This window comes from Hyla sarda, chromosome 3 (genome assembly GCF_029499605.1).
Source record: "Hyla sarda isolate aHylSar1 chromosome 3, aHylSar1.hap1, whole genome shotgun sequence".
Taxonomy (NCBI): domain Eukaryota; kingdom Metazoa; phylum Chordata; class Amphibia; order Anura; family Hylidae; genus Hyla; species Hyla sarda.
Window position 1 is genome coordinate 359,214,028 of NC_079191.1, and position 22,071 is coordinate 359,236,098.

General features: G+C 42.7%; 1 protein-coding gene across 1 annotated transcript in view; it reads left to right on the plus strand.

Moving 5' to 3' along the window:
- XRN2 (5'-3' exoribonuclease 2) overlaps positions 1–22,071 on the plus strand; it is a 94,283-nt gene that overhangs the window by 15,262 nt on the left and 56,950 nt on the right. Inside the window, exons 2-15 of the mRNA XM_056567653.1 lie at positions 2,246–2,373; positions 3,711–3,822; positions 4,315–4,426; positions 5,769–5,827; positions 5,903–5,992; positions 9,020–9,092; positions 9,180–9,230; positions 12,636–12,793; positions 12,936–13,010; positions 13,141–13,274; positions 13,513–13,570; positions 13,859–13,966; positions 14,059–14,103; positions 15,619–15,750. Of these exons, the coding sequence (XP_056423628.1) occupies positions 2,246–2,373; positions 3,711–3,822; positions 4,315–4,426; positions 5,769–5,827; positions 5,903–5,992; positions 9,020–9,092; positions 9,180–9,230; positions 12,636–12,793; positions 12,936–13,010; positions 13,141–13,274; positions 13,513–13,570; positions 13,859–13,966; positions 14,059–14,103; positions 15,619–15,750 (1,335 nt within the window). The remainder of the gene's footprint in view (positions 1–2,245; positions 2,374–3,710; positions 3,823–4,314; positions 4,427–5,768; positions 5,828–5,902; positions 5,993–9,019; positions 9,093–9,179; positions 9,231–12,635; positions 12,794–12,935; positions 13,011–13,140; positions 13,275–13,512; positions 13,571–13,858; positions 13,967–14,058; positions 14,104–15,618; positions 15,751–22,071) is intronic.

Genomic DNA, 22,071 nt, shown 5'->3' on the forward strand with positions numbered 1-22,071 from the left:
ATTGGCCCTCATTTACTATTCTAAACCCGACTTCTTTTGTCAGGTTTTTTTGGCACGTCTTTGTCTGCGACATGTCGCAGACGTCGTGCGTAGACATCGTGCGACATCTCACAGACATCGTGCGCCAGTCCGTGCGCCAACATTTTTTCCCGACGGACCCGATGTGGACTCTCCCAAACCCGAAAAAAGGGGCATAACACGACATTTCTGAGCTTTCCTACGTATTTATAAAGGTTTCCAACCCGAATTTGTTGAATTGTTGTGGATTTTTTCCCGACAACTCAGAGGAGTTGGAAATCAAAACAAACAAAACCCACGTGCGACAAACAGGATGCGACATAATAATAAATATCAGGGGGAAAAGCAATCGGGTAAGAAAGCAACATAGACTTACAAATCGATTTTCTAAGTAAATGAGGGCTACTATCCCTTTCCCAAATCTGATTCCTCTAACTGGGATACTATTCCAAAGGTTGATGCTCCCATAGCCAAGGTAGCCAAAAATACTTCATCAGGGATGTGGAATTCCTATCGCCCGACACCCGGGACTAGCAGTTTTGGGCGCCGGGCAGGTGAATTTGTCCGGCCCTTAGCCCGGGCAAGCAGGGCCGGACCTGACAAGTGCGGCGGCGATCTGCAGTCTGTATGGAGAGGGCTCCCGACTCCTGCCCGCTCCATACTCTGTAGCCTGTGTCCTCGGAAGCAGAGCAGGGGAGATGAGAAGCTGTGTACAGTATTTGTCTTCTCTCCCCTGCTCTGCAGACGTGTGGGGGGAGATGAGGGGGCGTGGCTTATTTTTCCCCATGCAGACCTGCATCCTCTGCATTACCTCCCCCCAGCTGTAGCGTCGGAGAGCTGAGGGGATGAGGCGCGTCTGCACGGGTAGATGCTTGCAGCGCTCTGCAGTATGTATGGAGCGGCTCGGGATTCCTGCCCGCTCCATACTCTGCAGCCCCCGGCTGTTCTCAGTAGCTGGGGGCCGCCGCTAATAGCCAGCATGCGGAGGTCGCCGCGGCTGGCTATTAAACCTTTAGATCGCTCCTGTCAAAGCTGACAGCGGCGTCTAAAGGGACATGTGAATGCTCCCTGGTGGGCTAGTGGGGTGGATTAAAAACTACAGATCATGGCGCAAAAAATGAGCCCTCATACATCCCCGAATACAGAGTTATAAGGGTCAGAAGCATACCAATTTTTATAAATTGGGTATCCTTTAAATCCTATGGACCTACAGAAAAAAGATAATGGAGGGACATTTATCATTGATAAATATGTCACATGTTAGCAAAACCAAAAGCACAAAAATAACTTCAAAAAGTTTTGAAGTTATTTTTGTGCTTTTGGTTTTGCTAACATGTGACATATTTATCATACCATACTCATGACACATAAGAAAAAAACAATAAATCCCTTCATCAGAACACAATATTGTATCATTCCTCCTCTCCTCTGCGACTTAATCAGCATAAAATGTCGCAGTTGCACACACAACTGCTTTTGTTATGTTTTTTTTTTTCCCCTTTAGCCAGGTCTGGGCAGGTGTAGATTTGCTGTTTTGGAAGGGTTTGCTACTTTTTGTGCTACATTCTCTTGATATTCAGTTACCACTGCAAGTTGAAAACTGAAGTTGACTGTTGCATGATAATTTGTAGCTTTTTGTTGTGTAATGTTGCAAAAAGTGCTTTGACACTTATTTCATGCGCAGTTAGTAAAATAAACTGAATCCCCCAAAACTTACAAAGATTTTGAAAAAATGTCTTTCGATTTTGCTCCACAAATTTTTTTGGGGGATTTCACTGTAGATATTTGTTTGATACAAATATCAAACAGTATGGGGCATGATATTCAAAGGATGGTACAGTAGCAGGAAAACCCACAATGTGTATTTTTTTTTTTTTTTTTTTTTATGTAAAAGATTTTTGTAGTAAGATTATTCATTCCACACAGTACAGCATAAGCAGCCAGACTGAGACAGCTGTACCAGCTGTACCTATACAGGACCTTATTACAATCCCAGACAAGTGCTGCACTAGCGCCGATCTCGTAGGGTCATTCATTTACTGAGCATGTCACGTGACTGTATCCTCTTGCTAGCAGGGCTGCACAAACAATTGCTGGATTTCAGTATTGCTAGCATCTGTATAGGTACCCGTGTATTTTTGCTTTTACATATATTGTATACCATAGGTATATTTGTTCCACTACCAGGTAAAAATTTCGTCATTTTTCTTTCTTTTTTTTCCCCAAGCCAAAGGAATGCAATGGCATAAAGATACCAGTTGATATGAGCAAGCCAAACCCAAATGAGGTGGAGTTTGATAACCTGTACTTGGATATGAATGGCATCATCCATCCCTGCACTCACCCGGAGGATAAGTAAGTGCCAGTGTCTTTTTTATATGTATTTTAACCTCCCTGGCGGTATGATTCTGTCTGGAAATTTGTACCAAAAGCGGTACAATTTTTTGCATTGAAATTCCACATCTCCCCCCGTCACATTCTCCCCCCACCCCATATCACATTCATCTCCCCCCCCCCCCCCCCCCCCCTGTCACATTCATCTCCCCCCCCTGTCACATTCATCTCCCCCCCTGTCACATTCATCTCCCCCCCCTGTCACATTCATCTCCCCCCCCCTGTCACATTCATCTCCCCCCCCCCCTGTCACATTCATCTCCCCCCCCTGTCACATTCATCTCCCCCCCTGTCACATTCATCTCCCCCCCCCTGTCACATTCATCTCCCCCCCCCTGTCACATTCATCTCCCCCCCCTGTCACATTCATCTCCCCCCCTGTCACATTCATCTCCCCCCCTGTCACATTCATCTCCCCCCCTGTCACATTCATCTCCCCCCTGTCACATTCATCTCCCCCCTGTCACATTCATCTCCCCCCCTGTCACATTCATCTCCCCCCCTGTCACATTCTCCCCCCCCCCTTGTTACATTCTCCCCCTCCATGTTACATTCTCCCCCCTCTGTCACATTCTCCCCCCTCTGTCACATTCTCCCCCCTCTGTCACATTCTCCCCCCTCTGTCACATCCCCCCCTCTGTCACACCCCCCCCCCTCTGTCACCCCCCCCCCTCTGTCACCCCCCCCCCCCCTCTGTCACATCTCCCCCCCCCCCCTCTGTCACATCCCCCCCCCCCCCCCCCCCCCCCCTCCTCTGTCACATTCCCCCCCCCTCTCACATCTTCAGGGACCGGGATTAGGTAAGCAAAAGTTTTTTTTTTATTTTCTACCTTTTTACTTTTACACTTAGCTCAGTGTTTTTCTACCAGGGGGCCTCCAGCTGTTGTGAAACTACTACTCCCAGCATGCCCGGACAGCCTTTGGCTGTCCGGGCATGCTGAGAGTTGTAGTTTTGCAACATCTGGAGGCCCCCTGGTTGAGAAACACTGACTTTTAGCATATGTCTTTACCTGCTATGGCCGGCCCCCACCCCGGGATCCGACCCGAGCAGATAATCACATATTTTCCCGGGGGCTGCATCACTATATCGCAAAAAGCAAAAATCGCGATTCGATTGCTTTTGCGATATACTGTGCAGCCCGCACAGCAACTCTGCAATTCTACCCCGAGCGTGACTCGGGGTTACCGCTTCTAACAGCGAAAATTAACCCCGAGTCACGCTCGGGAATACCGCTAGGCTGGTTAATAAATTAAATAAATAATGAGGTTGTAATCTTTATTTCTGTTGTCTTCTGCAGACCAGCGCCTAAGAATGAAGATGAGATGATGGTGGCCATTTTCGAATACATTGATAGATTGTTTAATATTGTGAGGCCAAGGAGGTTGCTGTACATGGCTATAGATGGTGTGGTAAGTGTCTGCATTCTGGAACATCAGTTTTTCAACTCTTTGTAAGAAGCAATGAGGTTTGTAGAATAAATAAACATGAAGATCAGCCTACATTTAGCTTTCACAACTAATTTGCCCTCTGGTAATATTGGTTTAATGGAGAACGCTATGCACAGACCCAATTGTGCATTATGCAGTTCTTCACTCTTGCATAGTCCCTGTGGGCTGAATGAAGGCCTAGTTCCACTAACCTTTTATGGTGTATGTACATGTGCAGGTTTAAGGGTACAGAATGTACCTCTAACATAAGTGTAAGTGAGCAATTCTATATCGAGGAACAGGTCTTAGGGTCTGGCCTGTAAGTTTAGTTTGATCTGTAATTCTAGGGCTGATTTTCTTTATTCTTATCCTTCGGGGAAAATTCCCTAATGCAAATGGTATATGTAAAAATGTATATGAAAATTGATAAGTTTTAGTAAGCAAGCCTTTTGGATTGTTTATGTATTTATATAGGCACCTCGAGCTAAGATGAATCAGCAGCGATCTAGGCGTTTTAGGGCTTCCAAAGAAGGTGTAGAATTGGTGCTAGAGAAAAACCGCATCCGTGAAGAAGTGATCACCAAAGGTATGCAGATTAACTTCTACGTGATCTCCTGCAGCTTCTCTCAGGTCACCTGATGATCAGCTGATCACCTTTATTGCCCCATAACTATTTCTGTGGCAAATAAATGAGCATCTGTCAGCTTTCCTTACATGGATACTCAATAAGTATTGGCATTTCCCATAAATGAAACATTCAAGTGTATTTCCCTTTTTTTATTTTTTTAACTCTGCTTTCCGCTGTTCTTCAGTTATTTTTCTATAAATGTATAAGGAAGTTCTGTTTGTTGCTATTCCCCCATATTATAGGGGTATACCCTGACAGTCACTGCTGACTGCATCAGATTAATTTTATTCTTTTCCAGTGACTGTAACAGAGGAACAAATCACTCTGGTCCAGATTTATCAAACTGTATGAGAGAAAAAAATGAAGTGATTTTTTTTTTTTTTTTTTCTCCCCCACAGCAACCAATCACAGCTAACGAGCTGTGGTAAAGTGAAAGCTGAGCTGTGATTGGTTGCTGTGGGGAAATCACTTTTATTTTATTTTTTATTTTTTCCTCAGTTTGATAAATCTGGGTCTATATGATAAAGAAACAAGCAGAGCTCCACATGGGATGGTAAATCTGGCAGGTTAATATAAGGTATCTCTGCACACATTATGCTAACACTCCCAAGAAAGCTGATCAGAAACCATATGGCAAAGTTATAAATCAATATGTTCTTTACATTTGACACTGACAAAGCATTTCAAAGCAATAGCCTTTTTCCCAGGTGCTGCTTTGAACCAAGTGTTAGGCCATGTTCACACAGCATAAGTCTATTCGTCTTGCGGACACCAGAATCGGGAGTCTGCCGTGGAAATTCCGGTGTGAAAAATGCAGCAAAATCCCATTGAAGTCAATGGGAATCTGCTACAACGGAATGTCCGTGCAGAATTTCTGCTAGATAGTACGGATAAACATACCCTTTAGAATTGAGTATTAAATAAGTTACTAAGTGGGTAAAAGTACAGCTATGGCTAACTTTGTTAGTTTTATTGGTATTAGGGATTAGCGAAGTTACAGTAATTCGATGAGTCACAAACCTCACGGCTCGGCAGTTGCTGACTTTAGCCTGCATAAATTAGTTCAGCTTTCAGGTACTCCAGTGGGCTGGAAAAGGTGGATACAGTCCTAGGAGAGTTTCCTAGGGCTGTATCCACCTTTTCCAGCCTACCGGAGCACCTGAAAGCTGAACTAATATATGCAGGCTAAAGTCAGCAACTGTCGAGCCGTGAGGTTCGTGACGAATCAAATTACTGTAACTTCGCTAATCTCTAATTGGTATCATATACTTTATCTTTTTGGGCTTTTTTTTTCTTCTAGGTGGTTACCTTCCTCCTGAAGAGGTGAAAGAGAGGTTTGATAGTAACTGCATTACTCCTGTAAGTACTGAAATACATTTTATTAAATTGTTATAGTGTTTTTTATATACGTTAATAACAGATGTTTGTATATAGGGCACAGAATTTATGGACAACTTAGCGAAGTGTCTTCGTTACTATATTTCTGATCGATTAAATAATGACCCAGGCTGGAAAAATCTCTCAGTAAGTGGTTTTCTTTTTTGTACTTTAAAGTAGTAAATTTGAGTAGCTGTATCAGTCCAGTGATGCAGATGCAAATCAAAAAATTTTACAGTATCTTGCAATACCTTTTTTATTGGACTAACAGAATTTTGTAGAGACAAGCTTTCGGGATTCCTCCCTTTTATCAAGATCAAAGCAAATCTTTGGACTTGATAAAGGGAGGAATCCCCAAAGCTTGCCTCTACAAAATTCTGTTAGTCCAATAAAAAAGGTATTGCAAGATACTGCAACATTTTTTGATTTGCATTTGTCCTTTAAAAAAAGACTTGGTTGAACTTGATAGACATGTTATTTTTCGACCATACTATGTAACTTTGGTTTGGCAGATATTTTCATGATTTTGTCCGAAGAAAATGTATTTTGTAAATCAGTTCATAATGTAGCTATAGACAATTCCCGAAGGGTTTATCTTCTAAAACTGCAAATTTAGCATCTGCCATACATCACCTCTGCAGCAGCAGCTTCCCCAAAACATGACGGCTATTTTCAGGGGTTTCAGAAATGAATGCTTACCTGCCGATCTCTGTTCAATTGGCTTTAGAGATAAAGTATTGTCTCGAGTGACTGGCTGCAGTGGCCATATATCCTGCCAGGTTACTACTACAGTTGTGTTTCAAATTCTGGTATTACATGTTTCGACATATAATCTCTAAAGCTAAATCCGGAGCTCGGGACAGGCGGTCTCCAGGTCTGCGTGCCAGGTCTGCCTCGCCTTTATCTAAGGCTGTCTACACCCACCCTCCTGGGGTGCTGGAAGATGAGGAGTCAGGTTCTGCCTCTGATCCAGAGGACCGAGCCAGCATGTCCGACATGGTAGACAACTAGGGATCCTCTGGGACACCTTTCACCTAGGGGATCCCGGAACTTCGGACCCAGCTTCAGAAGTCTCCTTTCATCGCTCCTGTCGCTCTCCTAAGGTATTCAGCTCTCCTGCTGAATTTGACACCTTACTGGAAACTGCATGGAAGCATCCAGTCAAAAGCTTTTAGGTGACTAAGGTGGTTCAGGCGCAGTTACCCTTTGCCCAGGATCTTATTGCGAAATGGACGTCACAAACGCCTGTAGATCCTCCGGTTTCCAGTGTGTCAAAATCGACTACTCTACCTTTGACGGATGCAGCATCCTTTAAGGACCCGGTGGACAAGAGGATTGAGAATCTGGACAAATTTGCCTTTGAAGCGGCAGGTCCTCTCTGCTTTTTGTTTTTCTTCTGCTTGGGTGTCCAAAGCCCTTTTTGTCTGGGCATCCTACACAGCACCCACCCATTTGTTCTGGTGTCCTTGGTTCAGTTCCTTGTCTGAGGGTTGGTTCGGTTATTTTGTCTGTGGTTTCCTCAGACAGTTGCTGTCTGGTCATGATGGGAGTTCGTAATTTTGCTACAGCTGGACACACAGTGGTTGGAGTCTGTACAACCAGATTTCTGACATGTCGGGGATTCATAGAGTTTTGACGTGACATTGCCAATCGAAATATTTCCTACTGCAATGATGTCAAAGCAATTTTCTGTAGTTTTATGTATAGCTTTCTAAACATTAACGGTGTTCACAGTGCCTTTTTTAATAAGCGTAGTTTGTATCAAAAAAAGCCTTTCCTGTTTTGCATCTGTTTTTGACTCTTTAACCCCTTAAGGACGCAGGACGTAAATGTACGTCCTGGTGAGGTGGTACTTAACGCACCAGGACGTACATTTACGTCCTAAGCATAACCGCGGGCATCGGAGCAATGCCCGTGTCATGCGCGGCTGATCCCGGCTGCTGATCGCAGCCAGGGACCCGCCGGCAATGGCCGACGCCCGCGATCTCGCGGGCGTCCGCCATTAACCCCTCAGGTGCCGGGATCAATACAGATCCCGGCATCTGCGGCGGTTCGCGATTTAAATGAACGATCGGATCGCCCGCAGCGCTGCTGCGGGGATCCGATCATTCATAACGCCGCACGGAGGTCCCCTCACCTTCCTCCGTGCGGCTCCCGGCATCTCCTGCTCTGGTCTGTGATCGAGCAGACCAGAGCAGGAGATGACCGATAATACTGATCTGTTCTATGTCCTATACATAGAACAGATCAGTATTAGCAATCATGGTATTGCTATGAATAGTCCCCTATGGGGACTATTCAAGTGTAAAAAAAAATGTAAAAGTAAAAAAAAAAGTGAAAAATCCCCTCCCCAATAAAAAAGTAAAACGTCCGTTTTTCCTATTTTACCCCCAAAAAGCAAAAAAACATTTTTTATAGACATATTTGGTATCGCCGCGTGCGTAAATGTCCGAACTATTAAAATAAAATCTTAATGATCCCGTACGGTGAACGGCGTGAACGAAAAAAAATAAAAAAAGTCCAAAATTCCTACTTTTTTAATACATTTTATTAAAAAAAAATTATAAAAAATTTATTAAGTTTTTTTATATGCAAATGTGGTATAAAAAAAAGTACAGATCATGGCGCAAAAAATGAGCCCCCATACCGGCCACTTATACGGAAAAATAAAAAAGTTAGAGGTCATCAAAATAAAGGGATTATAAACGTACTAATTTGGTTAAAAAGTTTGTGATTTTTTTTAAGCGCAACAATAATATAAAAGTATGTAATAATGGGTATCATTTTAATCGCATTGACCCTCAGAATAAAGAACACACGTCACTTTTACCATAAATTGTACGGCGTGAAAACAAAACCTTCCAAAATTAGCAAAATTGCGTTTTTCGTTTTAATTTCCCCACAAAAATAGTGTTTTTTGGTTGCGCCATACATTTTATGATATAATGAGTTATGTCATTACAAAGGACAACTGGTCGCGCAAAAAACAAGCCCTCATACTAGTCTGTGGATGAAAATATAAAAGAGTTATGATTTTTAGAAGGCGAGGAGGAAAAAATGAAAACGTAAAAATGTAATTGTCTGAGTCCTTAAGGCCAAAATGGGCTGAGTCCTTAAGGGGTTAAAAGAAAAAGAAAAAACTTCTTTATTTTTTTTTTATTTTTTTTTTTGCAGGTCATTTTATCTGATGCAAGTGCACCTGGAGAAGGTGAACATAAAATTATGGATTACATTAGACGACAAAGAGGTATGTTGTACTAAATTATTGAAACCCTGTTTATATGTTTCAAGATAACTACAACCAACTTTTTTTTTATTGTTCTTTTCTGAACAGCTCAGCCCCATCATGACCCCAACACTCATCATTGCTTATGTGGTGCTGACGGTAAGCACTGGATTGTGCCTTTCTTTATAATGTGGAGATTAGATTAATTCCTTTTGTGCAGTTTATGCTTGTTTTTTTATTAATTTATGCATTCCATGCAGTTTATAGGTCAGCTTCTCGGATAAATCGATGAAGCTCGTTCTAAATCTCTGTGCAAAACAATGCTGTCCTAGAATAAATGGTGGCAGTTTTAGTTGATTGAGAGCAAATAGTTTGTTTACTTTAGATGCTTTGGCGATGTGTCTAACAGAGGGTAAATTTGTAACATATTCACTTCAACTTCCAAATAAAGTAAAGGTGCTGTTTGTTACATAGTCAGATTTAAAACAGTGATTAAGTTTAACTTGTGTTAGCAAGCATGTAATCACAACTGCCATTTGGAGTAGGCATACCCACTGGACTCCGATGCATAGAAAGTACAGGGGCTGTAGTCAGGTTACAAAAAGTGACCAAAACTAGCTGTTTTGGACTTTGGAATTTTTTTTTTTTGTGTACGCCATTGACCGTGTGGTTTAATTAACAATATATTTTTATAGTCCGGACATTTCCGCACATGGCGATACCACATATGTTTATTTTTATTTACACTGTATTTTTTTGATCATCTGCATAGAACTACATGCGGATGATCAGTGTTATCAGGGCTTGACTTCTCCTGCCTGGATCTCGGGCATTGAGAAGTCAATCACTGATCGGACACACTGGAGGCAGGTAAGGGACCCTCCTGCTGCATCCTAGCTGATTGGGACACCGCGGTGTCCCGATCAACCCGACTGAGCTCCCGGGATGCAATTTTTTAAACTTTATACGTGGCGATCAACTTTGATCGCCGCGTCTAAAGGGTTAATAGCGCGCGGCACAACGATCGGTGCAGCACGCTATTAGCCCAGGGTTCCAGCTTTAATTAGCTGCTGGGACCAAACTGCTATGATGCCGAGTCATGGCGTGACCCCGCGTTATAGACCGGGTGCAGGGTGTACAGGTACGCCCTTCGTCCTTAAAAAGTTAAAGGAAACTGTCACCCGTTCAACCGCACGATAACCCGATACACCGGTTTATAGTGCAGATGAACAGGAGATCGATGTGGGGTCTCTGACTGCTATACCTACCTGCAGTCCAGAACCACGATCCTCCGAAGGTCCCCCTCTTTCATCGCAGACTTGCGCTGTGAAGGTGGGCCCATCTGCTGGATTTAAATATTCATAAGCGTTGGTCACGTGAGCGCTTCGGAGGATTGGGGTTCTGGACTGCAGGTAGGTATAGCAGTCAGAGACCCTGCATCGGTCTCCTGTTCACCCGCACTATAACCCGGTGTATCGGGTTATGGTGCGGGTGACAGTTTTCCTTTTTAAAGCGTTATGGTCCTTTTTTTAAAAAATTACTTTTAATATGTCGATCAGATCTGTGAAAAATTGATTGCCCCGGGTGTCACTCCTGAGAATCGCTGCAATCGATTTATTAGTTGGGGAAGTCAGCCACATTGTGCCCCACTACCTGACCGGCCATGAAATCCGTCAAGATCTCTGCATTGAAGTCTATGTACGGATCACTAAGGCAACCAGGGAGAGGAGCACAATGCAGCCCGCTTCCCCAGCTAAGGCTGGGTTCACACTATGATTTGAACTACGGTTTCCGTATACGGCTGGGAGGAGGGGTGGGCGGGGCTTAATCGCGGCGCCCGCACTCAGCCATATTCGGGAACCGTAGTTAATGTATGTCTGAGCCGACCAGAGTGAACCGCAGCCTCCGGTCGGCTGCTTTTTCGGCAGTATGCGGTTTCCCGACCGCAGGCAAAAACGTGGTCGAACACGTTTTTGCCTGCGGTCGGGAAACCACATATGGCCGAAAAAGCAGCCGACCAGAGGCTGCGGTTCACTCCGGTCGGCTCATAGACATACATTAACTACGCCGCGAGTAAGCCCCGCCCACCCCTCCTCCAGCCGTATACGGGAACCGTAGTTCAAATCGAAGTGTGAACCCAGCCTAAGAACTCTAATTTGAAGCAGGCCTCAAGTGAAACCCGCGGCCCATCAACAACTTTTGACATGTCTGCTAGACATATCAAAAGTTATTAATGACAGTAATTCTTTTAGGATAAATTGAATATACTGGAATTACTCACATTGAACATAGTCTGATATTCCAGCAGCATGTCATAGGAGTTGATATGTAGGTTTGTGGGAGCCGATTAAAAATATCTTGTAATTTATTATTCATTTAAATCTCTCCTCATTCTGGCCTTAGGGGTCCAGTGGGTGGTTCTATACAGTTGTTGACAATCTGTATGCCCTCTCATATCCTTTTTGGAGGACTGCCCAATGAAAGTTTAATCAGTATACTGAAAGTTTATAAGAAAATGTCATATTAATCTTCTCAGCAACTTGAGCTCTCTAACTTACTGTCTGCAGATCAGATTACCTGTTCAATCTGATAGGTTCCACTGTCTTGGCCTTGCCAGTAAAGCATACCAAGCTCATCTTAAAGCAGATCTCTGATTGCCATATTTGCCTTGTATTGACAAAGTAGAAAGCAAAAAATAAAATGTGTTTTATATACTGGATGGTAGCGCAAAAGCAATCAAATCGTGATTTTAGCGGTGCGGCCACCCGGGAAAACTTGCAATTATCTGCTCGGGCCGTCTCCCGTGTGCTGCTGCAGGCGGGGGCCGTCCAAAGCAGGTAAAAACAAATTTAAATACTAAGTCAGTGTTTCCAAACCAGGGTGCCTCCAGTTGTTGGAAAACTACAACTCCCAGCATGCACGGACCGGCAAAGTCTGTCTGGGCATGCTGGGAGTAGTAGCTTCACAACAGCGGGAGGCACCCTGGTAGAAAAACACTGCGCTAAGTAAAAGGTCACAGGGAGAAAAATTTAAACTTCTGCTCACCTACTCTTGATCCCTGCAGATGCAGTTTCCCTAGGTTCAGTCTGGTGTCTCCTTTCTTCTCATACTAGTAGTAGTAGTAGGACCTTTTCAGCCAATCACTGGCTGCAGCGGTGTCACGTGTCAAGCCAGTGATTGGCTGATGGGGAAAGGTCTCCTTCGGCAGCAAACACACTAGGTTTCCCGGATCCGGTGGGAGATTTGAAAATGGGGGGGGGGGGGGGGTTGTTTATATGTGTGTACAATGTGACAGGGGGGGAAATGTGGTGGGAGAAGATGTGACGGGGGGGGGGGGGAAGAGAAATTAAATGGAGATGTGAAATGGCAGTGGTCATGAAATGAGTGGATAGTTGTAAAATGGAGGAGATTGGACATGAAATGGTGGGATTTCACCGTTTATTATATCGCATGGCATATTGAAATCGCAATATTTAGGCCCATAATCGCAATCGCACATTTTCCCCATATTGTGCAGCCCTACTGGATGGCTTTAAAAAATATTACATGTCCTTTTATTTTTAGCTGACCTTATCATGCTTGGACTTGCTACTCATGAACCCAACTTTACCATCATCAGAGAAGAGTTTAAGCCTAACCAGCCAAGGCCGTGTGCGCTGTGCAGTCAGTTTGGGCATGAGCTAAAGGAATGTCAAGGCTTACCCCGTGAGAAAAAAGGAGAGGTATATCATTAGCAGTTTAGTGCATTTTTCTTCTAGCGTTTACATAGTTCTGCACCATTTTTCACGTGGTTTAAAAAAATATATATCAAGCTCTTAATTTTTCTTCTATTTTTAAACCTGTTTACTTCTCTCTCCTTATTAGCATGATGAATTTGCCGATCGTCCCCCTGGCTGTGAACAAGAGTTTATCTTCATTCGTCTCAATGTATTACGTGAGGTTCGTACCCTTTGAAAGCTAAAAATGTTCTTTTAACTATTCAAAATTATTTTCAGTTTACATTGTATTGTACACTGTGGTTCACCCAGCCAATCCGTTTAATGGAAATGTGTACATTTTGGTTTTTCAGTACCTGGAAAAAGAGCTGGTCATGACAAACTTGCCTTTCCCATATGACTTTGATAGAACGGTCGATGATTGGGTCTTCATGTGTTTCTTTGTTGGCAATGATTTCTTGCCACATCTGCCATCACTGGAAATCAGGTAAATTTGGGTAATGTTTAGCATACATGGGAGCGGAGATGCAGTGACCAGGCACCACTGCTACACAGTGAATGGAGCTAGTTGATAACGGTCCTGCTCACAGTGTAGTTACATTAGCCCTGCAGAAGAGCTGATCAGCATGGGTGCTGGTTCTTGAGTATCCTGAGGATCAGTTCTCTGTGAAATCAGAAAAACTCTTTTTTTAATTGGTAAAAAATATATATATTTTTATTTTTAGGGAAGGTGCAATTGACAGACTTGTAAGGATTTACAAAGACGTTGTGCAGAAGACTGGGGTGAGTTTTTTCAGTTTTTTTTTGTTAGGGGCTGTATCCCCTAAAAACATGCTGTAACAAAACAGCATCTGCACGATATCTGAAATATATACTAACACTTGTGGATGGGTTTTAATAAATCAAAGAATGTACGTGGTCCTGTGAATACTGTATGTTGAGTTGTATTCATATATGTTCATATCAATGGTCTGCAATCCATCTTAGCTTGGTGAAGTCTGGCCTTAAATATATCCATGACTCCCTGTGGAGATTTTCAGTACTGATTTTTTTCAACCTTTTGCATTACAGGGCTACCTTACTGAGAGTGGGTTTGTGAACTTGGAAAGAGTGCAGATGATCATGCTGGCTGTTGGGGAAGTGGAAGATAGTATTTTCAAGAAACGAAAAGAGGATGATGTTTGTTTTACACTTTTTTTTTTTTTTTTTTTTATATATATACTTTGTTTTATTACTGTATGCTTACATTGTTTTCCCTGTCATTCTTCTAGGAGAACTTTAAGAGGAGAAACAAAGAGAAGAAGAAGCGAATGAAGGTGAGCGGTGTATTTTGCTTACATCATAGAATTGGTGCATAGTGTCTGGATTTACTGTTAGTGGCCTAGTCCAGGCTTATATTGGACCACTTTGCTGCTTTCACTTCATGCAACAAACAAGGCATTAGCTGCTTGCTTCTACATTCACATTGTCATGGCAACATGACATTAATAGAGGTTCTCATTGTTACTGAAGAGAGATCTGTCTTCATCTGCCGCTTGATCCCTGTAATCTGCTAAACTACATAGAGGCAGGGAGCGCACAGATAATGTTTTAGTGTAAGTAAAACATGTAAGTCAAAGCAAATATCAACAAAACTATGTAGTTGTTACATGTACAAGCTAGGTAAAGTGTGTTGGGAAAGTTTTCAAAGCCTCTCACTTTTTTCACATTTTTATTTAGTGGCCTTGTGCTAAAAAAAAATTAAGATTTCCCCCATCATTCTGCACCCAGTACATCAATCTTTTTTATTTTTTTTACATTTTTTTTCTTTCTACTTCAATGCCATATTTTAGTTTATCCTTTTCAATAAAGGGGAGAGTACTCAACAGCTTTTTATTTGTTTATTTTTATTTTATTTTTTTATACCATTCTTCTTGATTGCAAAAAACAACAAAGTTTTAACGTCCCTTCCAATGCTCTCACCTCCCCGTTGTGTTGGTATCGCGCTCCTGAGCCCTAGTCCTCTTCTATGAATTCTGGGGCCTGACATGTGAGACTGTGCTCAGCTTATATATTTTTGGGGCAGGCAGAATCGAGAGAAGAAAAAATTAATACTCCGTAAACCGAAGTATTCAGATCCTTTATTTGGTACTAAGTTGAAGCCCCTTTGGCAACAACCAGATGACTTCAGGATGAAACCACTAGCTTTACACACCTTTATTTTGGGGATTTTCTGCTATTCTTCTTTCCAGATCCTCTCAAGCTCTGTTGGGTTGGATTGGGACAGTCGGTGGACAACGATTTTTAGATCTATTTAGAGATGGTTACTCCAGAATTTTATTACATCCACTGAAGACAATGGTTCAATATACAGTTTTGCATTGAAAATCAGGTTTAATATTGTGGCGTACCTGAAGTCAAAGAATATGTTAATACTTTAAGAAGCAATTGAAAATATTACATGGTGTTTTGAAGCTCATGCCATAATTAAAATTATTCAGGAATCTGCTTATCAAAGACATTGTCCGTATGTTCACAACACTGTTGCATAGTAACATGATGTTTGAAATAGTGACTGTTTATGCGTTTAGCTGCTGATACTTTAGACATGGAATGTACACAGAATAGAGACGAACAAATTTCGCTATCAAGGGGGTTCTCTACCTTCTACATTGATGGCATATTTATAAATGTAATGACCTGTAAAAAAAAAAAAAAAAAGCTGCATTGTGTTTCTAACAGCTTCAGCAAACAAAAACATGGTACTAATGAAATGCATGAAAATAGTCATTGCATTTTTTTTTTTTTTTTTCATGCAGCACAATAATGTTGTTTTCCTTTTATATTGTTAGAGGGAGCAAAATCAAGCATTTACCCCCACTGGACAGTTTGCCCCTCAGGCGCTAGGTCGGAGAGATATGTCTGGCCCCAACCCTATTGTCAACCCAAGACAAACTGCGTATGAAATGAGAATGCAAGGTTCTGTAAGTATGAACTTGTTTACAGTCTGTTTAGAACAGTGACCTTATTTACATCTACATGTATTTGTATTTTTCGCTGTCAGTTTTTTTTTTTTTTTCAAAATTATGTTCTAACAGTCATGGCTTGTTAATGTAAAATTTATGTCATAAGTCAATTTATAAAAATCTTCTAATGCATAAAGGTTATTTCTCTCCATAAAACAGTACTTACAATAACCTTATAAAAGCTGTGTATTGTAATAAGTTTACTACTATATAGAAATCAGTTATATAGACTACTCCGGGGAAACCGGGCAAGTTTTTTATTTATATATATTTTTTTGTAATTACAAATTTGTGAGCCCTTCTATATTTTTATTGGTGCTATTTTTGTCATTGATTAGACATACATTTTTTTTTACACTTTTTATTAAATTTTTTGGGGATGTGATAAGTAGCAATTCTGTTTTTTGCCATTGTTTTTACATTTACATCATTCACTACACAGTTTTGTTAACCCCTTAAGGACCAGGCCATTTTACACCTTAGGACCAGAGCGTTTTTTGAACATCTGACCACTGTCACTTTAAGCATTAATAACTCTAAGACGCTTTTACCTATCATTCTGATTCCAAGATTGTTTTTTCGTGAAATATTCTACTTTATGTTATTGGTAAAATTTTGTCGATACTTGCATCGTTTCTTAGTGAAAAATTCCAAAATTTGATGAAAAAATTGAAAATTTTGCATTTTTCTAACTTTGAAGCTCTCTGCTTGTAAGGAAAAATGGATATTCCCCAAATTTTTTTTTTTCTATTCACATATACAATATGTCCACTTTATGTTTGCATCATAAAATGTACGTGTTTTTACTTTTGGAAGACACCAGAGGGCTTCAAAGTTCAGCAGCAATTTTCCAATTTTTCACAAAAATTTCCAAAATCACAATTTTTCAGGAACCAGTTCAGGTTTGAAGTGGATTTGAAGGGTCTTCATCTTAGAAATACCCCATAAATGACCCATTATAAAAACTGCACCCCCCAAAGTATTCAAAATGACATTCAGTAAGCGTTTTAACCCTTTAGGTGTTTCACAGGAATAGCAGCAAAGTGAAGGAGAAAATTCACAATCTTCATTTTTTACACTTGCATGTTCTTGTAGACCCAATTTTTGAATTTTTACAAGGGGTAAAAGGAGAAAAATGTATACTTATATTTGTAGCCCAATTTCTCTCGAGTAAGCACATACCTCATATGTCTATGTAAATTGTTCGGCGGGCGCAGTAGAGGGCTCAGATGCGAAGAGCGACGAGGGGATTTTGGAGAGTACATTTTCTGAAATGGTTTTTGGGGGCATGTTACATTTGGGAAGCCCCTATGGTGCCAGAAACAGGAGAAAATACCCACATGGCATACCATTTTGGAAACTAGACCCCTTGAGGAACGTAACAAGGAATAAAGTGAGCCTTAATACCCCACAGGTGTTTCACGACTTTTGCCATATGTAAAAAAATGTTTCAAAAATTTCACTAAAATGTGTTTCCACCCAAATTTCACATGTATGCAAGGGTTAATAGCAGAAAATACCCCCCAAAATTTGTAACCCCATCTCTTCTGAGTATGGAGGTATCCCATAAGTTGACCTGAAGTGCACTACGGGCGAACTACAATGCTCAGAAGAGAAGGAGTCATATTTGGCTTTTTGAGAGCAAATTTTGCTCGGGGGGCATATCGTATTTAGGAAGCCCCTATGGTGCCAGGACAGCAAAAAATACCCACATGGCATACCATTGTGGAAACTAGATCCCTTGAGGAACGTAACAAGGAATAGAAAGTGAGCCTTAATACCCCACAGGGGTTTCACGACTTTTGCAGACGTGAAAAAAAAGATTTTTTCACTAAAATGTGTGTTTCAACCCCCCCAAATTTCACATTTTTGCAAGGGTTAATAGCAGAAAATACCCTCCCAAAATTTGGGAACCCCATCTCTTCTGAGTATGGAGGTATCCCATAAGTTGACCTGAAGTGCACTACGGAGCGAACTACAATGCTCAGAAGAGAAGGAGGTCATATTTGGCTTTTTGAGAGCAAATTTTGCTCGGGGGTGCATGTCGCATTTAGAGAAGCCCCTATGGTGCCAGGACAGCAAAATACCCCCACATGGCATACCATTTTGGAAACTAGACCCCTTGAGGAACGTAACAAGGGGTCAGTGAGCATGTACCCCCCACTGGTGTCTGTCAGATCTTTGGAACAGTGGTCTGTGCAACATTTTCCCACTGTTCCAAAGATCTGTCAGACACCAGTGGGGTGTAAATTCTCACTGCACCCCTCATTACATTCTGTGAGGGGTGTAGTTTCCGAAATGGGGTCACATGTGGGGTTTTTTTTTTTTTTGCGTTTGTCAAAACCGCTGTAACAATCAGCCACCCCTGTGCAAATCACCTCAAATGTACATGGCGCACTCTCCCTTCTGGGCCTTGTTGTGCGCCCCCAGAGCACTTTGCGCCCACATATGGGGTATCTCCGTAGTCAGGAGAAATTGCATTACAAATTTCGGGGGGCGTTTTTCCCTTTTACCTCTTGTCAAAATGAAAAGTATGGGGCAACACCAGCATGTTAGTGTAAAAAAATCTTTTTTTTACACTAACATGCTGGTGTAGACCCCCAACTTCACCTTTTCATAAGGGGTGAAAGGAGAAAAAGCCCCCCAAAATTTGTTAGGCAATTTATCCCGAGTACGGCGATACCCCATATGTGACCCTAAACTGTTGCCTTGAAATACGACAGGGCTCTGAAGTGAGAGAGCGCCATGCACATTTAAGGCCTGAATTAGGGATTTGCATTGGGGTGGACATAGGGGTATTCTACGCCAGTGATTCCCAAACAGGGTGCCTCCAGCTGTTGCAAAACTCCCAGCATGCCTGGACAGTTAACGGCTGTCCGGCAATACTGGGAGTTGTTGTTTGCAACAGCTGGAGGCTCCATTTGGCGTACCAGACGCTTTCATTTTTATTTGGGAGGGGCAAGGGGCCGTGTAGGGGTATGTGTATATGTAGTGTTTTTTACTTTTTATTTTATTTTGGTAGTGTAGTGTTTTTAGGGTACAGTCACACGGGCGGGGGGGTTACAGCGAGTTTGAGCTGCTGCGCAAAATTTGCTGCATCGCAAACTTGCAGCCTGATACTCACTGTAAGCCCCTGCCCATGTGAGTGTACACTGTACATTCACAGGGGGGGGGGGGGGGGGACCTCCAGCTGTTGCAAAACTACAACTCCCAGCATGCACAGTCCATCAGTGCATGCTGGTAGTTAGTTTTGCAACAGCTGGAGGCACACGGGTTGGGAAACACTGAGTTAGGAAACAGACAATGTTTCCCAACCAGTGTGCCTCCTGTTGTTGCAAAACCACAACTCCCAGCATTCTCAGGCATGCTGGGAGTAGTAGTTCGGCAACATCTTTAGAGCCAGATGTTGCCGAACTACAACTCCCAGCATGCTTGGAGTTGTAGTTTTGCAACATCTGGAGGACTTCCATTTGCAGACCACTAATACAGTGGTTCCCAATCTGTGCCCTTCCAGATGTTGCAAAACTACAACTCCCAGTATGCCAAAACTGTCCAGGCATGCTGGGAGTTGTAGTTCTGCAACGAAGGGCCAGATGTTACAGAACTACAACTCCCAGCATGCCTGGACAGTAAGGGCATGCTGAGGATGTGTAGTTTTGCAACATCTGGAAGGGCACAGTGGTCCCAAAACTGTGGACCTCCAGATGTTGCAAAACTACAACTCCCAGCATGCCCAGACGCCAAGGGCTGTCTGGGCATGCTGGGAGTTGTAGTTTACAAGGTCCCATTACAGCAATGCATGTCGCTTTACGGCGACGTGCATTGCTGTAAAGGGCCCGACCGCGGCTGAAGATCTACTCACCTGTCGCCGCTGCCGCCGTCTCCGCCGGGATCCGGGTCTTCAGGGACGAGGTAAGTACCGGGGCTGGGCCCCAGCACTCCCCCTGTCCCCCGCCGCGTCCTCCAGTCTTCCTCCCGTCCTCTCCGGACTTCAAGGGGCCGGGCAGGACGGGAGGAAGTAAACCCCCCCCCCCCCCCCCCTGCGATTGGTCGGTTAACCGACGGATCGCAGGGGATCGGAGGAGGTGGCCGGCTTGCCACCTCGCTCCTAGTCCCCTGGCCGGGATCATGCGAAATTACCGGGCGGTCGGGTCCCAGAGACCCGATCAGCCCGGTATCGCCGCAGATCGCAAGGGCGATTTTCCTTGCGATTTGCGGCGATCGCCTACATGGCCCCCCTCGGCTTTTGCCCTGGATGCCTGCTGAAGGATTTCAGCAGGCATCTGGTTTCGATCTCTGCCCGGCGAGCGGCAGAGACCGGAAAACGCCATGACATTGTGGATCGTCATTGGTCCTTAAGGCCCAGGGTGCCATGACATTCCACAACGTCATTGGTCCTTAAGAGGTTAATCTTTAATTTCAATAGTCTGAACCTTTCTGTACACAGTGGGGGGGGGGGATATATAGATATATAGATTATAGATATAGATATATATAGATATATATATATATAGAAAGATAGATAGATAGATAGATAGATAGATAGATAGATATAGATATATATAGATAGATGTATATAGAAATATAGAGATAGATAGATAGATAGAAATATAGATATATAGATATAGATAGATAGATAGAAATATAGATATATAGATATAGATATATATAGAAATATAGATATAGATATATATATATATATATATATATATATATATATAGATATAGATAAATATATATATATATATATATATATATATATATATATATATATATATATATATATATATATATAGAAATATAGATATAGATAAATATATATATATATATATATATAGAGAGAGATAGATAGATAGATAGAGAGAGATAGAGATATATATATATATATATATATATAGAAATATTATTTTTTTTTTCTTTTTTTTTTTTTTTTTTTTTTTTTTTTTTTACTTTAAGTTGAAAAATGGGAAAAGGGTTTGACTTGAAATGTTGTGGTTGAATTGTGGGGCAATTTATATAGTGGTTAACACAATGATAAGGTTTTGTTTAGTTTTTTTTCTACTTTATAGTCCTCATAGAGACTTGTATTGGGGTACTTCGGTGGAAAACAATTTTCAGATCAACTGACAGTTACAGATTTGTAAATTACTTTATTTTTTGTTTTAAATCCAAATCTTTCCTGTACTTATCAGCTGCTGTATACTAGGGATCGACCGATTATCGGTTTGGCCGATATTATCACGATTTCTCTTATCGGCTCCATTGGGGGACACAGACCGTAGGTGTATCTTGCTGTCTCTAGGAGGTGTGACACTATGGTAATAAAAAAAGTCAGCTCCTCCCAGTAGGATATACCCGCGTTCAGGGGGTGGACATGGGCTGGATTCTCCAGTCCAGGTCTTCTGTTTTTTATTTTACTAGTATAGGGACGTGTTAGTTTTTTTGTTCCCTTTCTTTTCCGTTTTCAGGTGGGGACTCGGGAACTGCGGTTCACTGTTTCCCCATTGCGAGTAAGGGGGCACAGACATTGCGTATATTCACTGTTAACCCCCCCCTTGCCAACGGTCAGTGCCTGGGTGGTACCTCATGGGTCCGGGTCCCACTATTTTCCTGCTCGCGCATAGCAGCCAGGCGTGATGCAGGTAACTAAAGCTGACTGAAGACTTCACTGAAGACTTCATTAGGTAAGTTCTTCTGACTGAGGTAAGTACTTTCTCTCTCTCCCCTCAGGTAAGCGGACTTGCAACTGCTGCAGCCCCCCTGTTTTTTGGCCCACCTTTTCAGGTTGGGCTGGCTTACTGGAATGGACCTTTATTGGGGACTTTTTTCTGGGGCAGCAGTGGCACTCTGAGGGGGCATGTATGTTATGTTTGGCACTGTGTGTGTGTGTGTGTGTGTGTGTGGTGTAGTGTTACGTTGAACAGTGCCTTATATGCGGCTTACAGCTGCGGCGCTAGTACGGGCCGGCTTACTTTTTGTTTTCGCCGGCAGCGCCTTATATGCAGCTGACAGCCGCGGCGCTGGTACGAGCCGGGCGCTCTCTGCGCCGGCTTACTTTAGTTTTCTCCGGCAGTCTCCGGCGTATTTACCGCCTGCTCTGTTCTCCCGAGCGCATATGCGAAGCGCATATGCGAATGACATGTGTGCTCGGGACAGGGAGGCGGGCGCCATTACATCTCCTTCTCGGCCTGGTTTTAGCTCCGCCCACAGGGCTGTCGGAGCTCTTCTGAGGCGCGCATCAGCCTCCAATCAGTGCCGTGGGTGCGCCAATTTCAGTCA